The sequence below is a fragment of the Onychomys torridus genome, chromosome 17 (genome assembly GCF_903995425.1).
Source record: "Onychomys torridus chromosome 17, mOncTor1.1, whole genome shotgun sequence".
In the NCBI taxonomy this organism is placed as follows: Eukaryota; Metazoa; Chordata; class Mammalia; order Rodentia; family Cricetidae; genus Onychomys; species Onychomys torridus.
The window spans coordinates 38817351-38833928 of NC_050459.1; the positions used below are offsets into that span (position 1 = coordinate 38817351).

General features: G+C 43.7%; 1 protein-coding gene across 2 annotated transcripts in view; it reads right to left on the reverse strand.

Moving 5' to 3' along the window:
- Positions 1–16578, reverse strand: part of Fam149a (family with sequence similarity 149 member A) — a 50393-nt gene that overhangs the window by 15712 nt on the left and 18103 nt on the right. Inside the window, exons 1-6 of one of the 2 annotated variants that reach the window (XM_036166656.1) lie at positions 8181–8763; positions 5401–5508; positions 5018–5156; positions 3600–3742; positions 2029–2154; positions 686–859 (exon numbers count right to left, since the gene is read on the reverse strand). In XM_036166656.1, the coding sequence (XP_036022549.1) occupies positions 686–859; positions 2029–2154; positions 3600–3685 (386 nt within the window). In that variant the 5' untranslated portion in view covers positions 3686–3742; positions 5018–5156; positions 5401–5508; positions 8181–8763. Of the gene's footprint in view, positions 1–685; positions 860–2028; positions 2155–3599; positions 3743–5017; positions 5157–5400; positions 5509–8180; positions 8764–16578 lie in introns of those variants that run through there. The other variant, XM_036166657.1, reaches the window with a different exon arrangement.

The following is a 16578-nucleotide window of genomic DNA, read 5'->3' on the forward strand; positions in this document are numbered from 1 at the left end:
ACAGCAAATGCTTTTACTCAACAAGCCTTCTCATCAGCTCAGGCCCTTTAATTCTAAACATAGGCACTTAGTGTTACAACACCCTCTTTTTGACCTGCTATGGTTGGGGACCATCGATTTTGCTGTGCCAAGTTCCTATCTCTATTTGTCTTGAGATGGACTGATAATTCAAGAGTATCTAATTTCTCTCTCGAATTTTGTGGCTTTCCTATAGATTTCTATTTGAAAGCCATGGTGCTCAGAAATGATGTTCCATATGACTTCTCATATATTTGCTAGTACTTGCTCAGTACCCCATGACTTTTGAATGTATTGCTTTTGAATCATGAGGAAAATTTTTACGATATGTCACTGTTGTTTAATAGAAAATATGCATTTAGCACCAATATTGGAACTTCCTCTCTATCCCCCAGGAAGCTAAGTGTAAAGAACCTGGAGCCCCAGGGCATGAGGCTCCAATGTCCTTGTCCACTCTCACTAGCATGCCAGACCAAACTCCACATTGTTGAGAAGAAAGAAATGCCCAGCTCTAGCATTTCCACTTCATGCCAGGACCTAAAACTTTTGGGGTATCTTTCTCTCAAAAGGACAGGAATCTTCTATAAGTAACAAAGACACAAAATATTAAAAGCATATAGTGAATTGGTATTATACTATGAAGTATGCCAAATAAAATTCAATTTACTCCTGTTTTCCGTCAAAAGCAAAATATTCTTCAATGTTTCCATCCACGTGGTACACCTCTTCTTTCAGGGATGAGCATGATGGGGGGTCATTCAACTCTGTGCCATCATCAGAGTCTATCAGGGTAGAGGCTGAGAGTTCCTCAGGGACTATCTGAGAGCCAAAGATACACAACCTAGGAGCAAAAACAGTCTACATGGGAGTTTACAGAACAAAAGGATATAATGCTTATATGGCAGTGATAGGCTTGTAAGTTATTTATAAGGTACACATAACCAAATATTACATTTGACAAAATTCCTATATTCTGAACTTGTGTGTGTGTGTGTGTGTGTGTGTGCGCGCGCGCGCGCACCTGTGTTTCCATGTCTATGCAAATAGGTGTGTGTGTGTGTGTGTGTGTGTGTATACGTGTGTGTGTGTGTGTGTGTGTGTGTGTGTGTGTGTGTGTGTATTTGAAGGTGGAAGCCAGAGGACAACTGGGGGTCTTGGTTCAAGAGATACCCACCTTATATTCTGAGATATGTTCTGTCATTAGCCTGGAGCTTGCCTAAAAGGACAGGCTGCCTGGCCAGTGAGTTCCAGGAATTTGTCTGCCTCCACCTCCCAGCACTGAAATTACAGGTACCTACCACCACTCCCAGCTTCCTTCTAAAATGTTGAACCCCAGAGCATAAAAAATTTAAAGGCTTCTTAAAATCATAAACCAGAATATGTAACTACATCCTCTTTGCAGTTAAAAAGGGATGTGACAACACCATCTCCCATATGCATAAATGGCATCAAAAGGAGTCATCAAAATATGTTAGTGACCGAAAGACAACAGGATAGAAATTTCATTTCTTCCATGTATGCCTTGAGGCTTAGAACCCATCACAATGAGGTGTTTGATTCTGCATGAGACTACCTTTCAAGGTCTTTGAAACATATATGGATATTAACTCCCTGGTGCTTTTGTGTTTATTCCATGTATGTTTTGCATGTACGCACACACAAACACGCTAAAGGCAAAGCATCAATCTAGGATCAGAAGCATCTTGTGAAAAACATTGTCCCTCGCTGGATCTCTATGCAAATTAGTGGGAACCAAGGCTCATGGATGACTTAAACAAGGAGAGTTACAATAATGTTAACAAATATTTTTGGGTTAAGTTTTTTGAGACAGAGTCTCATGTAGCCCAGGTTTTACCTCAAGTTTGCAAAGTAGCTAAAAATTCCCCATTCCTTCTGCTCGGATTACATGTGTGCACTACCATGCTGAGTAAAAATATTTATTTATTTATTTATTTATTTATTCATTCATTCATTCATTTATTTATGTGCACACTACATATATAAACTTACTCTCTGATGCTGCTGATGTGGTCAGGAACAGGAGGTAAGGGTTTGTGGGAAGCAGAAGTAGGCAGGGTCCCCTGGAAATGTCGGAAACCTTCATCACTTGGTGGAATGAGCTGCCTCCCTAGCAGCCTGCAAGAGAAGAAAAATTAAGAAGCTGACAATTGTTTTTAGCAGACAAGGGAAAATGTTTCATGACTTTAAACAGAATGCATTGCTGATGATCCTGAAGGCCACACAGAATGTGATGTAGCATGCACTGGGTCAAGAGAATCACCATGGTGTCGGAGAAAAAGCTCAGGCTTGAAGAAGGCAGAAGGGCTCTCTGTTCAGAGCCTGGACTGAGAGGTGAGCAGAGGTGTCCAGTTCCTTTAGTGGTTGGTCAGGTGAGAATCAGAATCATAGTTACCTTGCAGGAATGATGAATGGTTTAGAGAAAATGTATACCTGACCTGAACTTCTAGGGCAAAGAAACACACAGAGAAACTTGCTACAGGCAGCAAGTGCACAGGCCCAGTGAATAAAAATGCATAGACACACACTTGGCCTAGGCTCCTTTTCTTTTTCTATCTTCCCTTCTGGGGTTTCATAGTAAAATGTAAGATGATGGTGAGAGATAGGAGCCTTGTGGCCTGACATTTTGGGAAGTGCACCATGCCCAGAAAAGTGCACACTCACAACCAGTTATCCTCCGCACATGGCATATTCTTTAAGAAGAGGCCTCAGGAAGAATCGCTTAAAACTGCGTCGGCAAGACTTCTTTGTTGTTGGCTGTTGGGGTGTTGGTTTTTGTTGTTGTTGTTTGTTTTTGAAAGAAGGTCTCACTATGTATCCCAGGCTGCCTTTCAACTCACAACCTCCTGTCAGCCTTCTACATACCGGGATTGCAGGCATGCATCACCACAGCTAGCGAAGACATCTTTTTTTTTTTAAGTTCCCTTGAGAAGCTAATCAGAAAGTCACGTATATTTATGCTAGTATTCTAATTCATTCTCCTCAGCACAGAACTCGAAAACACTAAAACTGATTTCCCCCTAAGTAGCAAGGCTGGATGGAGAAAGCAATGCTTCCTTTCTACCAAATCCACATTTTTCCACCTTGAATATATAAATAATAATAATAAATGTCTCCTCTGATGTGGAGAAAAGTAGAGAGAGAATAGGGTCATCTAGCCAGTTTTTCAGCAAAGGATCACTCAGTCTCTGGAACATCACCATTATCATCCCCCCTCCAACCCCACACACTCACGCCCTCAGTGATGACAGACACTTGCCACTCACACAGAGTGAATGGGGAAATGAAGGGTCACTCCTCAGAGTCTTGCATCTGCCATGTATATGACATCTTTCTGAGACTGACCTGGATTTGCTTCTGACAAATTCAAGGCATGTGACACCGCCGTGTGTCAAGGTTCCCTTGGGACCTATTATGAAAGGTGTGACTTGTCACGAAAGGATTGAGTTCCGGACAAGTACTCCGACTGGATAAATGCTCAGTCACAACGGCCGAATAAGAGTAAATCAATTGTGTGTAGATCAGAACCCCATGTGGGAAGATGTTTATGGCCATTGCTGTACCTGAGATGGAGGGATCTTCTTGCCCACTCACTGCATTCAGCCAGGAGATTCTGGGTCTGGGGACTCACTTTGCCTTCGAATAGCATTTCCTCAACCTCCCAAAACAGCTGCTGGACTTTCTGAGCATTGACTCTGTCAAATTCCTAAAACAGAAGTACATGTTCAAATACCCCGTTAGTTTATGGTCACAGGGCCCTGAAATGCTTGATCTCATCACACAGATACCACACTAAAAGCTATGGAATATGGCCTTCATAATCAGTATTTATAAACTGAAGACCACTAAATAAGAAAGAGTAAAACAAGGTAAAAGTGTGGCTCCGTAGCTAGATAGACCAGTGTACCAATGTTTACTTTCCTGATCGATGACAACTGACCAATGGCAATGCTATTAAGCCTTGAGTTCATCAACTGTTAAATAAAGATAAGGTTTACAACATCAGTTATGACTCATTTAAGGTCCCTCATAGGTACAGATGCACATCTTCACATAGTCGTCATCCCGGAGGATGAGGTGGGGGGGCAGAACGAAGGAGAATAAGGATTCTGCAAATCCTAGAAAACCCAGAACTGTAGCTAAATAACTCACACATGAGAATCCCACCATCATAAAATAGCCATCATAGGGTTAATGGCTTGCCTCAGAAGGCAAAAGTGAAATATATGGCTTGGGGGAGGGTGCATGTGGGGGTACCAGGGTCCTCTAATCATGAAGATGCTTCATACTTTTTGCTTTCCCAAAACTTTCTCTTACTTGCATTAACTGTCAAGGTGTTGTCTTAAGTTTTAGCCATAGGAAATTATTTAAAGTGAAGCACAATGGGAGGCAGAGTTGTGGGAAAACAAAATAGACAACAGCTAGGACTCTGGGCTAGGAGTTAATCAGAAAATCTATTTTTTCTCTGTATTTTGACACTTTGATACTTTCACATGTAACAGTATAAATGCACACACACACACACACACACACACACACACACACATATATATATAATATATGATATCCTTAATATTTAGATTATTATTAAATATTTCTGAACATAAGAAAACAATTCTTAGGGCTGGGAGGTAGGTCATTGTGTCAAGTGAGGGCCTAGTTTGGATCCTGAGCACCCAAGTGAAAGCTGGGTGTGGAAGCATGCACCTCTAATTTCAGTCCTGGGGCATGGGGTAGAGACAGGCTGATCCCTGGGTTAATTCCAGGTTCAGTGAGAGACCCTGTCAAGAAAAAACAAACAAACAAAAAAGATGGAGAACTACAGAAGAAGATATTCAAAGTGGACCTCTGACCTCTGAATGAGCATCACAGTTGAATGTACATCCTCCATCCATCCACACATACACAAATGAATAAATTACTAGAAAGGACTTCCTCATAAACCACACCCACAAGTTACTGAAATTATAAAAAGACATACATCATCTCTCCAAGAAGAAACTGAGCTTCTTTCTGTTGACAATCCAGTGGTGGAACTCTGAGTGGAAGAGCCAGGCCATGAATTGTGGGCCTCAGTGGGCGTGTGGCTCCCACTGGATGAAAAGGATGAGGGGGGATCACTGCAGGAAAGAACACAGGTGACAGGCATCCCATGAGCTGCGAGGAATGGACATTCTGCATGGACTTGACTTCTCTAGGTCCACTTCCTCTTTCCCGTTCCCTTAAATGTGTTTGCGAAGTTCACAGCAAACTGGCTGCATAGTCACTCGGTAACGTATCCTTCCCGCTGACCCCCTCCCCCATGTTTATTATGCATGTGTTTTGCTTGGGCCACCAGCAGCAATTAAGATGATTACCTCTTACCTGGCATATTTGTCAATGGCTTTCTGCACGTTTCGTGTAAAATTTGTAGGCAGAGGATCTTTGCTCTTTACAGAGCTGTGCCTCCTGAGTCCTTCCGAAAGCCCTCTTCTGAAAAGAAAGGAAATCATGAAGTCGGACAAGGCTCTAACGTGATCACACATCCTTCGTTGATTTATAATCCCCTGCTGTCCAGGGCCACTCCTCTTCCCTTGCCACTGAGGCCCAGGAATTCCTTATTTTAATTTTTTGTAGAATCAAGGTTGCCAATAAACCTACATGAATATTTATGCAATGAAAATATAATTAACAGCTATTTGTGACAAAGTCAGAAAATCCAGCTAGTTGGCAGTCCTTCTGACATGGTTCTTTTCCAAGGCCTAGGGCTTGGCCAGTGGAGCATGAGCCAGGTCCTTGTTGTCTCTTAACCAGGCCCCTTCGTGCTTATAAACCCCAGTGAGCACAGCAGCCAGCGATCATCAATCCCAGATCAATTCTGAAATACACCAAACTATTTTGAATCACTCAGAAGGCATTCAAACATCTCATTTTACTACTGTTATCTGGTGTGCACTCTGAGTCTTAAAAGGCTCTGACATATTAAAGTGGAATGGAAAATTAGAGTCTCTGAAACCTAAGTAAACTATTAAACCAACGTGGTACCGTTCATGTTAATGATTAACATGCCTTTTCAATGAACCTTCTAAAACATTTACTTCCCCCTCATCTAAATATCTTATGCATGTGTAGCGGCAGTAAACCACTTCTGTTTGCTAATAGGAATCATAATTTCCATACAGATAAAACACATATTAACTTAAGATGGGGGGGAGAAGACTCCAGCTTTCAGTGTTGGAGATGAGGACACCACTCAGCGTGCTTGGAAAATAAAGGCCAGCATTGCTTTTAATTAAAGTGGTGCCTAACTTTTAACATTAGTGTTTTTATATATAAATGGAACATACCCTGCCTTTCCCTGCATACTTAGAGTCCCCTACGACAAAGGGGGTTCTTTTAAAGATTAACGCCATCTGAACATCTATCTGCCTTCCAGTGACGTTGTTTGTACAACAATGATGAACAGAATTGTGTTGTTTTCCATTCCTACTACTTATATCTCTTAGGTAGTTAAATAATTCTGAGGCAAAGGTGTTAGAGAGGAGCAGAGAAAAGGACATAGCCTAGTATAAGGCTTTATACACTTTTCTTTATTCTGGGGTTGTTGGGCTTGAACCCAGAGACTGTCTACGTGAGGCAGATGCTCTGCCACTGAGCCACACCCTCTGCGCAACTCTTATGCTAATAAGCTACTTTCTGGTTCAGTTGTTTCTAAACCTTCTTTAAAACCACTTTCATTGTGAATCAACTTTTAGGTAACCAAAGAAATTCCTACACACCAGCTTTTCCATGATCAACCAACATTACATCAAGTAGATGTATTTTGAACATTAAGGAGTATGATTTACATGTGAGCTAACATGCCATTCAGAAACTTTAAAACTTTGGTGTAATGGACCCGCCACTGACACCTGAGCTCGACACCCACTTCTGTAAACTGTAGACAATACAGCAGCCATCTTCCCGGTATCCTAGAATCATTGACTCCAAGGTCATGGAGAAGATAGGAGTAACCTCACTGCAGCATGGCTAACACCAGCACTTTCCAGGACACAGAAGGTACTAACATGGTGAATTCCAACCACATCCTAAAGGGTCTTTTTTCTTATATTATGTTATTATTATGTTTTAGCCCTTAGGTTCCTCTGTTCTCTAGCCAAACCCTGATCTGTCAATCCATGTGTAGCTTTGAACATCTTACTCCCCTGTGAACTTTCAACTCCTATATAATCTACTCAGCCTGAAAAAAGTATGCAAATTACAGAACATATTCCATGCTGTAAGTATTTTAAAACTTACATCTGGTGCAATGTCTGTTAAAGTTATGAAATCTAACATACAGACACTTGATAATTTTATGTTAGTTCTTTCCTGATGCTTAAATTTTAGAGATAGTAACAATTTTGTCCTGTGCACAATTTAAACCAAGTGGTAAATTCTCTTGGGGTGGACTGAATGGAACCTAACTAACTTGCTGACTTATCTAAGTTAGGGCTGAATAGTCATCTCCAGTAGTTCCTCCAGACACTTGACTTACTCTGTTTTTACTTTTATTTTTTAAGATGGGTTTTTGATAACCTGCAAACCTTGGGTCAACTGCCCTGTGGAAGTTCAGATCCGCACAGCCTTCAAAATACCGTTCTTCTGTTTGAAAGGAGTATTTGAAATGGATACAATGGACACAGTCTCTAGATTAAAATGCAGATCACTGGAGTTTTCTTTTTTTGTTTTTGACACCACCACCCCACCCCACCCCCACCACCCCCACCACCCCCACCCCCGCCACACACACACACAAGGCTGGGTGCTGAGCACAGGGCCTCATACAAACTAAGCAAGTACTCTACCCCCGAACTGAAGCCAGCAAAGGATCTGATTTTAGACTCTGTAATAAACACATCCAAGGGTGGTCCTCCGGAGCCCCAGAAGCAACCATAATTGCCGCTTTGAGAAGCAAAGAAGTAACGTCATTTGGGAAGGCCTGCTGATGTCAGCACGCCACAATTTCATGAATGAATGCAGGAAGGAACGCACAGACCAGATAGATGGATTGCGCCTTTGTAGGCCAGGGGAAAAAACACGCACTTCTCACAAGAGAAAAAAAAACAAAACCAAAAAACAAGCCATGATCTAGAACTCATTACACCCGGTCCCGATGAACTTACCCAATCACAATCAGCCCCAGACTCTGGCCGGGATCCCACAGGCCAGGCCTGGAACCTCGAGGCCTGGGCACCCCGGTGCGGTGGCTTCCCGCGCCGGCCCCATGCGGGGCGAGGGCTGCCGCATGTCCCCGCGTCCCCCGGGCCTCAGCTCCGCGCCCGCCCAGCCCTGCGCCCCGAGTCCAGCTAGAGCTGCTCCTGCCGCCGCGGGGCGCCCGGGACCCGCGAGTTTGCAGAGACGCAGCCAGCGGCTCTCCCTGCCGGACCAGAGGGGCCCATGGGCGCGGCGGGTCGCGGGGCGCCGGGCACGGCTTCTCGCCGGGGACCCTCAGGTCCGGCGGAGGCTGGATGCCACAGCGAGGTCTCCCGACCCTCCGATCTCTCCAGCCTCCCGCCTCGGCCGGGACTAGAGTGGGCAGAATCCTGGCCCGCACTCCCCGCCCCTTCCCGCCCTCTCCGGCCAGGACCTCTGGAAAAGCTGTTCTCTGCTCTGGCTGATCGCAGATTTCTTTATACAGGAAGGAGAGTTTTGATGGCCTCCCCGAGCTAACCCCATAGTCCTCTTTAAAAATCTTGATTTCCCACGCCCCGGTGCTTCCAACCTAGCTTCTCCGAAATGGCATATCGATTCCTGAGAGAAAGGCAAAGAACCGTAGGAGATTTCCACATCCCTCCTCCCCGCATCAGTGAGATGCAAGGTTTCAAGTGAGAAGGCAAGAGAGGTTTAAAATAACCACGTCCCAGATCTAGCAAATAGAAGATCAATTATTCAATTATTCGGAGCTTTAGGTCCCATGACACACAAGATTAGCATCCTTTCCTGTGCTGCTTCTCTTTCTGCAGACAGATGATGCTTCAAGTCATGCGAACCAGTCATTTTACTGTAAACCAGAGAGCATCATTGTTGTTTGACTCATTGGATTTTTAATGCATGGTTTGCTTTCTTGTATGCTTTGAGATGAGGTCTCACACTTTGTAGCCCGAAGTAGCCAGGAACTCACTATGTAGCCCGAGCTAGCCTCCAACTGTAGCAGTCCTGAGTGACCACTGAGATTACAAATGTGAGCCCTCACGTTCGTGTGTGTGTGTGTGTGTGTGTGCATGTGTGTGTGTGTGTGTGTGTGTGTGTGTGTGTGTGTGTGTGTCCCAGATATCTACTTTTGAAAACCAATGCACAACAAACTTACTGGAATGAAACGATAGTTTTAGATGTGCAACTCAGTGGTAAACTGCTGATCTGGCATGTATAAGACCCTGGAGTGCAATCTCCAGCTGCAAAAAAATCAAGCTAAAAAACTCCAAGATTGAGACCCTGTGAGAATCTGCTCTTTGGTGTTAGCAAGTCCATTGCCGTCATCCTCAAAGAAACAGGCAACTAAAAAATGCTGAGAGTGGGAGAGAGAGCCTTCCCCAGGGAAGAGCCCGAAATTGGCTATTCAATTCCAAATGGTCAGCCCTGAAATCACAACCATATGAGTAACATTATATGGACTGAACAGGTTTTACTTATATAATTAGGATTATTTATTTATTCCTACATAAGTATGTATATATAACAACAATTGAAAAAATAGAGGCCATGGATTTGAGAGTGAGTGAGGGGGAGATGCATGGGAAGGCTTGGCAAAAAAAAAAAAAAAATGGATGGGGGTCAACAATGTAATCATATTTTAATTTTAAAAAATATAAAATCTCATTTCCCCATGTTCACAGTTGACAGAATTTAGACATGCTGTCAAGATTGTTTCCTGCTCCATGTGAGCTCACCTGGTGACTGATCTGGTCTGGAGAATCCATATTGGCTTCATGCAGGTGTCCACTCAATGGGTAGAGAGGTGGCTAATAAGTAGCTAAAACCCTGATTTTAGTTGGACCTTCCTCTTGTGTAGTCTCAAGACTTCTTCAAACAATTCCTGCAACAGGATGGCCATCATCCAACACGGTAGCACAGGACTCCAAGAAACGAGCAGACACTCAACTCCATCAAAACCTGGCCTGAAAATGTATGGTGACACTTCTGCTATGTACTATTATTAAAGCAGTCATGGAGTCAAAGGCAGAGACATCAAATCCCGCTTCTCACCGGGAAGGATGTCAAAGGATCTGCAGCCATCTTGGATCCACAGCAATCCTCCAACCAATCACAATCACACTGCTCCTGGCCTCTAACATGCTAAAGTGCTCTCAAGAGTCTGAGAAGTGTCAGCACACTCAACTGTGGACCACACAGCTATTTACAGGCCATTTCCTTTGCATCCAAAGGTCTGAACAAAGCAGCTCCAACAGGTGCTCAAAACTGTTATTGCTGAAGGGTATCTACTCCTCACTTGCGCCCAAGGGCTGATTGAAAAAAGCAGGATGAAAACTGATATCTCTGTCTTCATTTTGTGTCTCTCACCTTTGTTTTAGCTGAAGGCACAGATAAGCCATCGTCCCAAATTTTGGACATACCACGCCCAAGGGAAGGCAATTAATTATTCATGAGGACTGTGTCACACCCTGGAGCAAAAGTAATATTCTCAGAGCCATCTTGTCCCTTCCAGAAATAGGGACTTCTGTGGATGTCCAGGGAGGACCAAAGAGCAGGTTATGGGCTGAAACAATGATCATTTAGTCCACATCTGGGCCAAGAGTGCTTAATTATTCAGTCTTGGCCCTTGCTCAACTTCTTCTGTTTAAAATATGAAACTCGCCGGGCGGCGGTGGCACACGCCTTTAATCCCAGCACTCGGGAGGCAGAGCCAGGAGAATCTTTGTGAGTTCGAGTCCAGCCTGGTCTACAGAGTGAGATCTAGGACAGGTTCCGAAGCTACACAGAGAAACCCTGTCTCAACAAAACAAAATAAAACATGAAACTCATGTCGGGATCCAGAGGATGAATGTAGGCTTATTGAATCCCTTTATTGGTCTCCTCCCAATATGGTCACATTGGATAAAGCCCACCCCCTCCCATTACTCACCCATACTTTCACCATTACTCATTTTGATTGACATATGGAACGGATGGCAGAGCCTATTGGAGCTACCAAGAACTATGGCTTTGGCCCTGAAAGCTCTAGTTACAAGAGAGGGCAATCAACCATCTACCCCGAGAGTGAACAGTAGGGTGGGGATGGAAGAATGATGTTGACCCTCTTCCACAAACACAGCAGTGGGAGGCACTGGCAGGCATATGCTGACTGCTCCCTGGTGAATATTCACTTCTGTTCTCTGTCCTCTCCCCGGTTCTTATTCTGCTGTCTCCACCCTCTGCTGTCACCATCAGGGAGAAAATACTTGTGCCATTGCAACCTATTAAGTAGCCTCACAGCCTGCTTCCTCCCAGAAGTTTGGGTAAGGGGTCCAAAAGCCTGTTTCCTTTTAGTCCACGATGGTGGGGTCCTTTACTGCTCCTCCAACGCCACTCTCTTGTTATACATTGCTGATGACTTCAATGTCATCAGATTTCCCTGAGTTAATTATAAGCCACGTTCTTATTTGTGACCTGGCCCTTGGGTTTATCTTAAGGCTTCTGATAGGCTTTTTTTGAGTTCTGAAAGCTATGTGATATAAGAAAATGCTTCAGCTATTCCTGAGGTCTTCTAAGCCAAATCCTTGATTTCAGCTTTGTTGTTGTCTAGGATCTGATCCTTGCACAGAGCCCACTTCCTAGTATTGCCTAGACAGACAGTCTTACCTTCGGGCACTTAGATGACCAAGGTGCAGGATCTGAGCTGAGACAATGATCATCTAGTCCATGCCTGGACTGGGACTGCTTAATTATTCATATCTCTTGCCTTGACTCTTATTTCCTGTGGATTCTCTTCAACACCCAAATAGTTCCATTTTAATTTATTCCTATGACATTTAATTCACATCTATCTTGCTCCAATTTCATCATCTAGAACAACACTGCTTGCTGAAGTAGTAAAGTGAAAAAAATCTTTTCATTCAATGGATCTAAAGAATCTAGAATCCATATTCTAGACTGTCCACCACTGCTCAGAAGAGAACAAGTGAATACACATGTATAAATTAATATTCATTTATACACACAGCTGCACACACACACACACACACACACACACACACACACACACACACGTGCGCTTCCAATTTGTTTTATTTTTCTGGAGAACATTGACTAATACCTAATAATCTAGTGAAATCAGAAAAAAATGAGTTCAGTTATTAGTAACATCAATGGCATCAATGGTGATTGGCTCTTTGTGGCAAATGTAATGGATGTTAAAAATAGAGCCTTCTTAAATATGAAACTATTGTAAAATTTGAAAAAATATACTTAAAAATACTTACATTAACCTTCCTTATTCTTTTCCTCCTATTGCTGGCTACCCAAGACTCTGGCATGAAATAATTGTCATCCAACACTGGAGGGGAGCCAATAGATGGCGCCATATCCCTTTTTGTCATTATAATCCTTGCTCTGAACATAATACTACAAGTTTTTGTTACTGTTTTGTCTTTTGAGTTTTTGGTTTTTGTTTCTCCAAGACTTAAGATTTACTACATTTTCATTCCAGAATAGCTGAAGAATCCTGTGTAGATCAGAAATCACCTTTTCTGTGGCAATTATCTGGCAAACACAGCACACAGGATGTGTCATGGTATTAGAATCTGCCGTGGGTAGATTCAGTAAGTATCCTACTTCTAAGCTTCAAAACTATGCTAAGTGATTCTTCTCTCTTACACAGAAGAGAAAAACATGGTCAGCAACATTTTGCAAATTGCCAAGGGCAAGCAGTTTTAACCAAATTGGCCCATTCTGACCTCATTTATTTACTTTATTAAGATTTGTCTCTATCTATTCTTTGGTTGAGGGGCATCTAGGTTATTTCCAGGTTCTGGCTATTATGAATAAAGCTGCTATGAACATAGTTGAGCTAGTGTCCTTGTGGGATGATTGAACATCCTTTGGGTATATGCCCCAGAGTGGTATACCTGGGTCTTGAGGTAGATTTTTTTCCCAATTTTATGAGGAAATGTCATATTGATTTCCCAAGTGTCTGTACAAATTTGCACTCCCACCAGCAATGGAAGAGTGTTCCCCTTGCTCCACATCCTCTCCAGCATAAGCTGTCATTTGTGTTTCTGATCTTAGCCATTCTGACAGGTATAAGAATCTCAGAGTTGAGAGAATGTGGTACATTTACACAATGGAGTATTACTCAGCTGTTAAAAACAATGGCATCAGGAAAATTGTAGGCAAATGGATGGTACTAGAAAAAAAATCATCCTGAGGGAGGTAACCCAAACCCAGAAGACAAATATGGTATGTACTCACTCATAAGTGGATATTAGCTATAAAGTAAAGGATAATCAGACTACAACAACTGACCCAGAGATTCTAGGTAACAAAAAGTGGATTTCCCTGGGAAGGGGAAATAGAAGAGATATCCTGGTTGGACTGGGGGCAGGTGGAGATGGGAATTTGGGGGATCAGATTGGATGTGGTTGGAGGGCAAGAGTACTGAAACAAGTGACTGGAAAGGTAGAAACTTGACGCAAGGGAAACTCCCATGAATCTACAAGGATGACCCCATTGAAGACTCCTTGCAATAGTAGATGCATATCCTGAACTGGCCATCCCCTGTGATCAGATTGGAGACTACCTCAATGGTCATCAGAAAGCCTTCATCCAGTGACTGGTGGAAACAGATGCAGAGACCCACAGCCAAACATTAGGCCAAGCTCAGGGAATCCTGCTGAAAAGAGGGATGAAGGATTGTAGGAACCAGAGAGGTCAAGGACATCACAAGAAACCTCACAGAAACAACTAACCTGGCTGATAGGAATACACAAAGTCTAAACCAACAACCAGGGAGCCTTCATGGGACCAACCTAGGCCCTCTACATCTATGTGACAGTTGTGTAATTTGATCTACTTGTGGGACTCCTAACAATGGGAGCAGGGGTATTCCTAACACTTTGGCTGGCTCTTGGGAACCTATTGCTCATACTGGTTTGCCTTGCCTAGCCTGAATACAACTCCGTGGAGTGTCTCTACAGGGCATAAGGAGATTCACTTCATACTTTTAGTCATACTTATAACCATTACCATATAATCCTTTCAAAATCTATTGTTCAGCTTCAAAGCCCTGGTAAAATATGACAAGGACAAAAATGCTCCCAAAACCCTATAAATGGAGATAACTTAAGTATTATAGTTAGTTCCGAGTCTGGAGACTCTACATACAGAATGTGATGTGCCCGCTGACTTTTGTTCCCACAGATCACTGCTGAGTTCTGCAGGTCTCTGTTTTTAACCTGCACCTGTATCCCCTGAGTATTTGTCAGAGAAAGGGGTCACCAGACCTTGCCTTACTCTTTCCATTTCAGCAGTTATGGGGTGAGAATTTGGGTTTCTCACAAAATCTCAGGGGTTCTGCTCTCTGTGGACCCAAGCTGAGCCCGTGAGAGTCATAACTCCTATTCATCCGCCTGATGATTCTATCCTTCTGTCCCATTCACAACTACACCCTACCCCTCGAAGGACTGGAGCCCAGGAACCGTGTCATTGTTGGGCTTGGACTCATCCCCCAATACATACTGGTTATTTGATTATTCTATTTTGTTTGCTTGCTTATTGAACTGATTGATTGATTTCTCTCTCTCTCTGTCTCTCTCTCTGTCTCTCTCTCTGTCTCTCTCTCTCTCTCTCTGTCTCTCTCTCTCTCTCTGTGTGTGTGTGTGTGTGTGTGTGTGTGTGTGTGTGTGTACACAAGCATTCCAGGGCACACATGAGGTCAGAGGACACCTTGTAGGAATTGGTTCTCTTCTTCCACCATGTGATTCCCAGGGATCTACTTCCGGTTTTCAGGAGTGGCGGCAAGCAGCCTTACCTACTGAGCCACCTTGCCAGCCCTAGCCTTCTGATTATGGATGATAAGGAGGACCAGACTGAAGCTTTCCTATGACAGAAGAGAATGAGGCCCACCACCAGTCACTCCAAACCAGGCACGCGAACCCTAGCTCTAGCACATGAAGTGAACAGCCAGACTGACCTGCTACTATTGCCCTAAGTAATACCCACCCTGTCTTTGGGTGGGATCATGAGAGGAAGAAGGCTCTTTTCAGTCATAGAAGAGAACCATTGGGTTCTGCATCAGGCCAGGATAACTGGGGAATACAGAACCATTGGGTTCTGCATCAGGCCAGGATAACTGGGGAATACAGAACCATTGGGTTCTGCATCCGGCCAGGGTACCTGGGGAATACAGAACCATTGGGTTCTGCATCAGGCCAGGATAACTGGGGAATACAGAACCATTGGGTTCTGCATCAGGCCAGGATAACTGGGGAATACAGAACCATTGGGTTCTGCATCAGGCCAGGATAACTGGGGAATACAGAGCCATTGGGTTCTGCATCAGGCCAGGATAACTGGGGAATACAGAACCATTGGGTTCTGCATCCGGCCAGGGTACCTGGGGAATACTTAGGGCTCAGGCACAGTACACTTGTGAGAACACAGAAGTTCCTCTTCTTGCTGTGGGGGCCTTCACTGAGCAAAGGTGAAAGGAGAGCTTCCGTTTACAAGACTCTAGGGCTGACTGTGCACTATGTATTTGCTTCCTGCCTCACGAGAAGTGAGACTGTGCTTCTTCCGCCGTGCACAGACAGCGCTTAGCACAAAGTCGGGCCTGAAAACACTTCACATACAACTGTATTTCTAGTTGACAACCAAAAAAATGCTTAAGAGGTTGGAAATAGAAAATAAAGGCCACAACTTTCCATGTTTTCACCCGGGCGTTGGGGTGTGTCTACCATCCACAGCGTCTCAGGACACCAAACACCTGGGTGAGAATCTTGCAGTGCTTGTCATGAAACATGAGAGAGATCCACCACCCCCACTTCACATTCATTAAACTGTTCTGTTCTGTTCAGTACATGCAGTAAATACGGAAATGTAAATTCGAGTTTGAAAAGCATGATGCTAAGTAAACTAAGCAAGACATAAAAGAAAAAAAAAATGATACAAGGTTCTACCGGTGTGAGGCAGAAAGCATAGGGGTGTTTTCTGGGGAGGGAGGGAGGAGGGGGGATGGGAGAGGAGGAACAGGGTAGGGGAGGTGGAGGGGGGAGATGGATGGTAGTGATGGCAGTTGCACAACATTAAAATCTACCCAACTCCACAATTGCATTTAAAAATGGTGAGAATGACACTTTTGACATTTGTATGTATTACTACCTAACACTACACCTCTCAGCTTTCAGAGTAACCCCAACTTGACAGGAGTTCTAGGAATAATGCGGAACACATGGTGCCGTGCTTTGAATGAGGATGGCATCCATAGGCTCCTAAGTTAGAACATTTAGTTCCCAGTTGGTGGGGATTGTTTCGGAATGGCACAGAGGGTGGCCTTGTAGAAGGACGTCTATTACTGGAGGCAGACCAAAG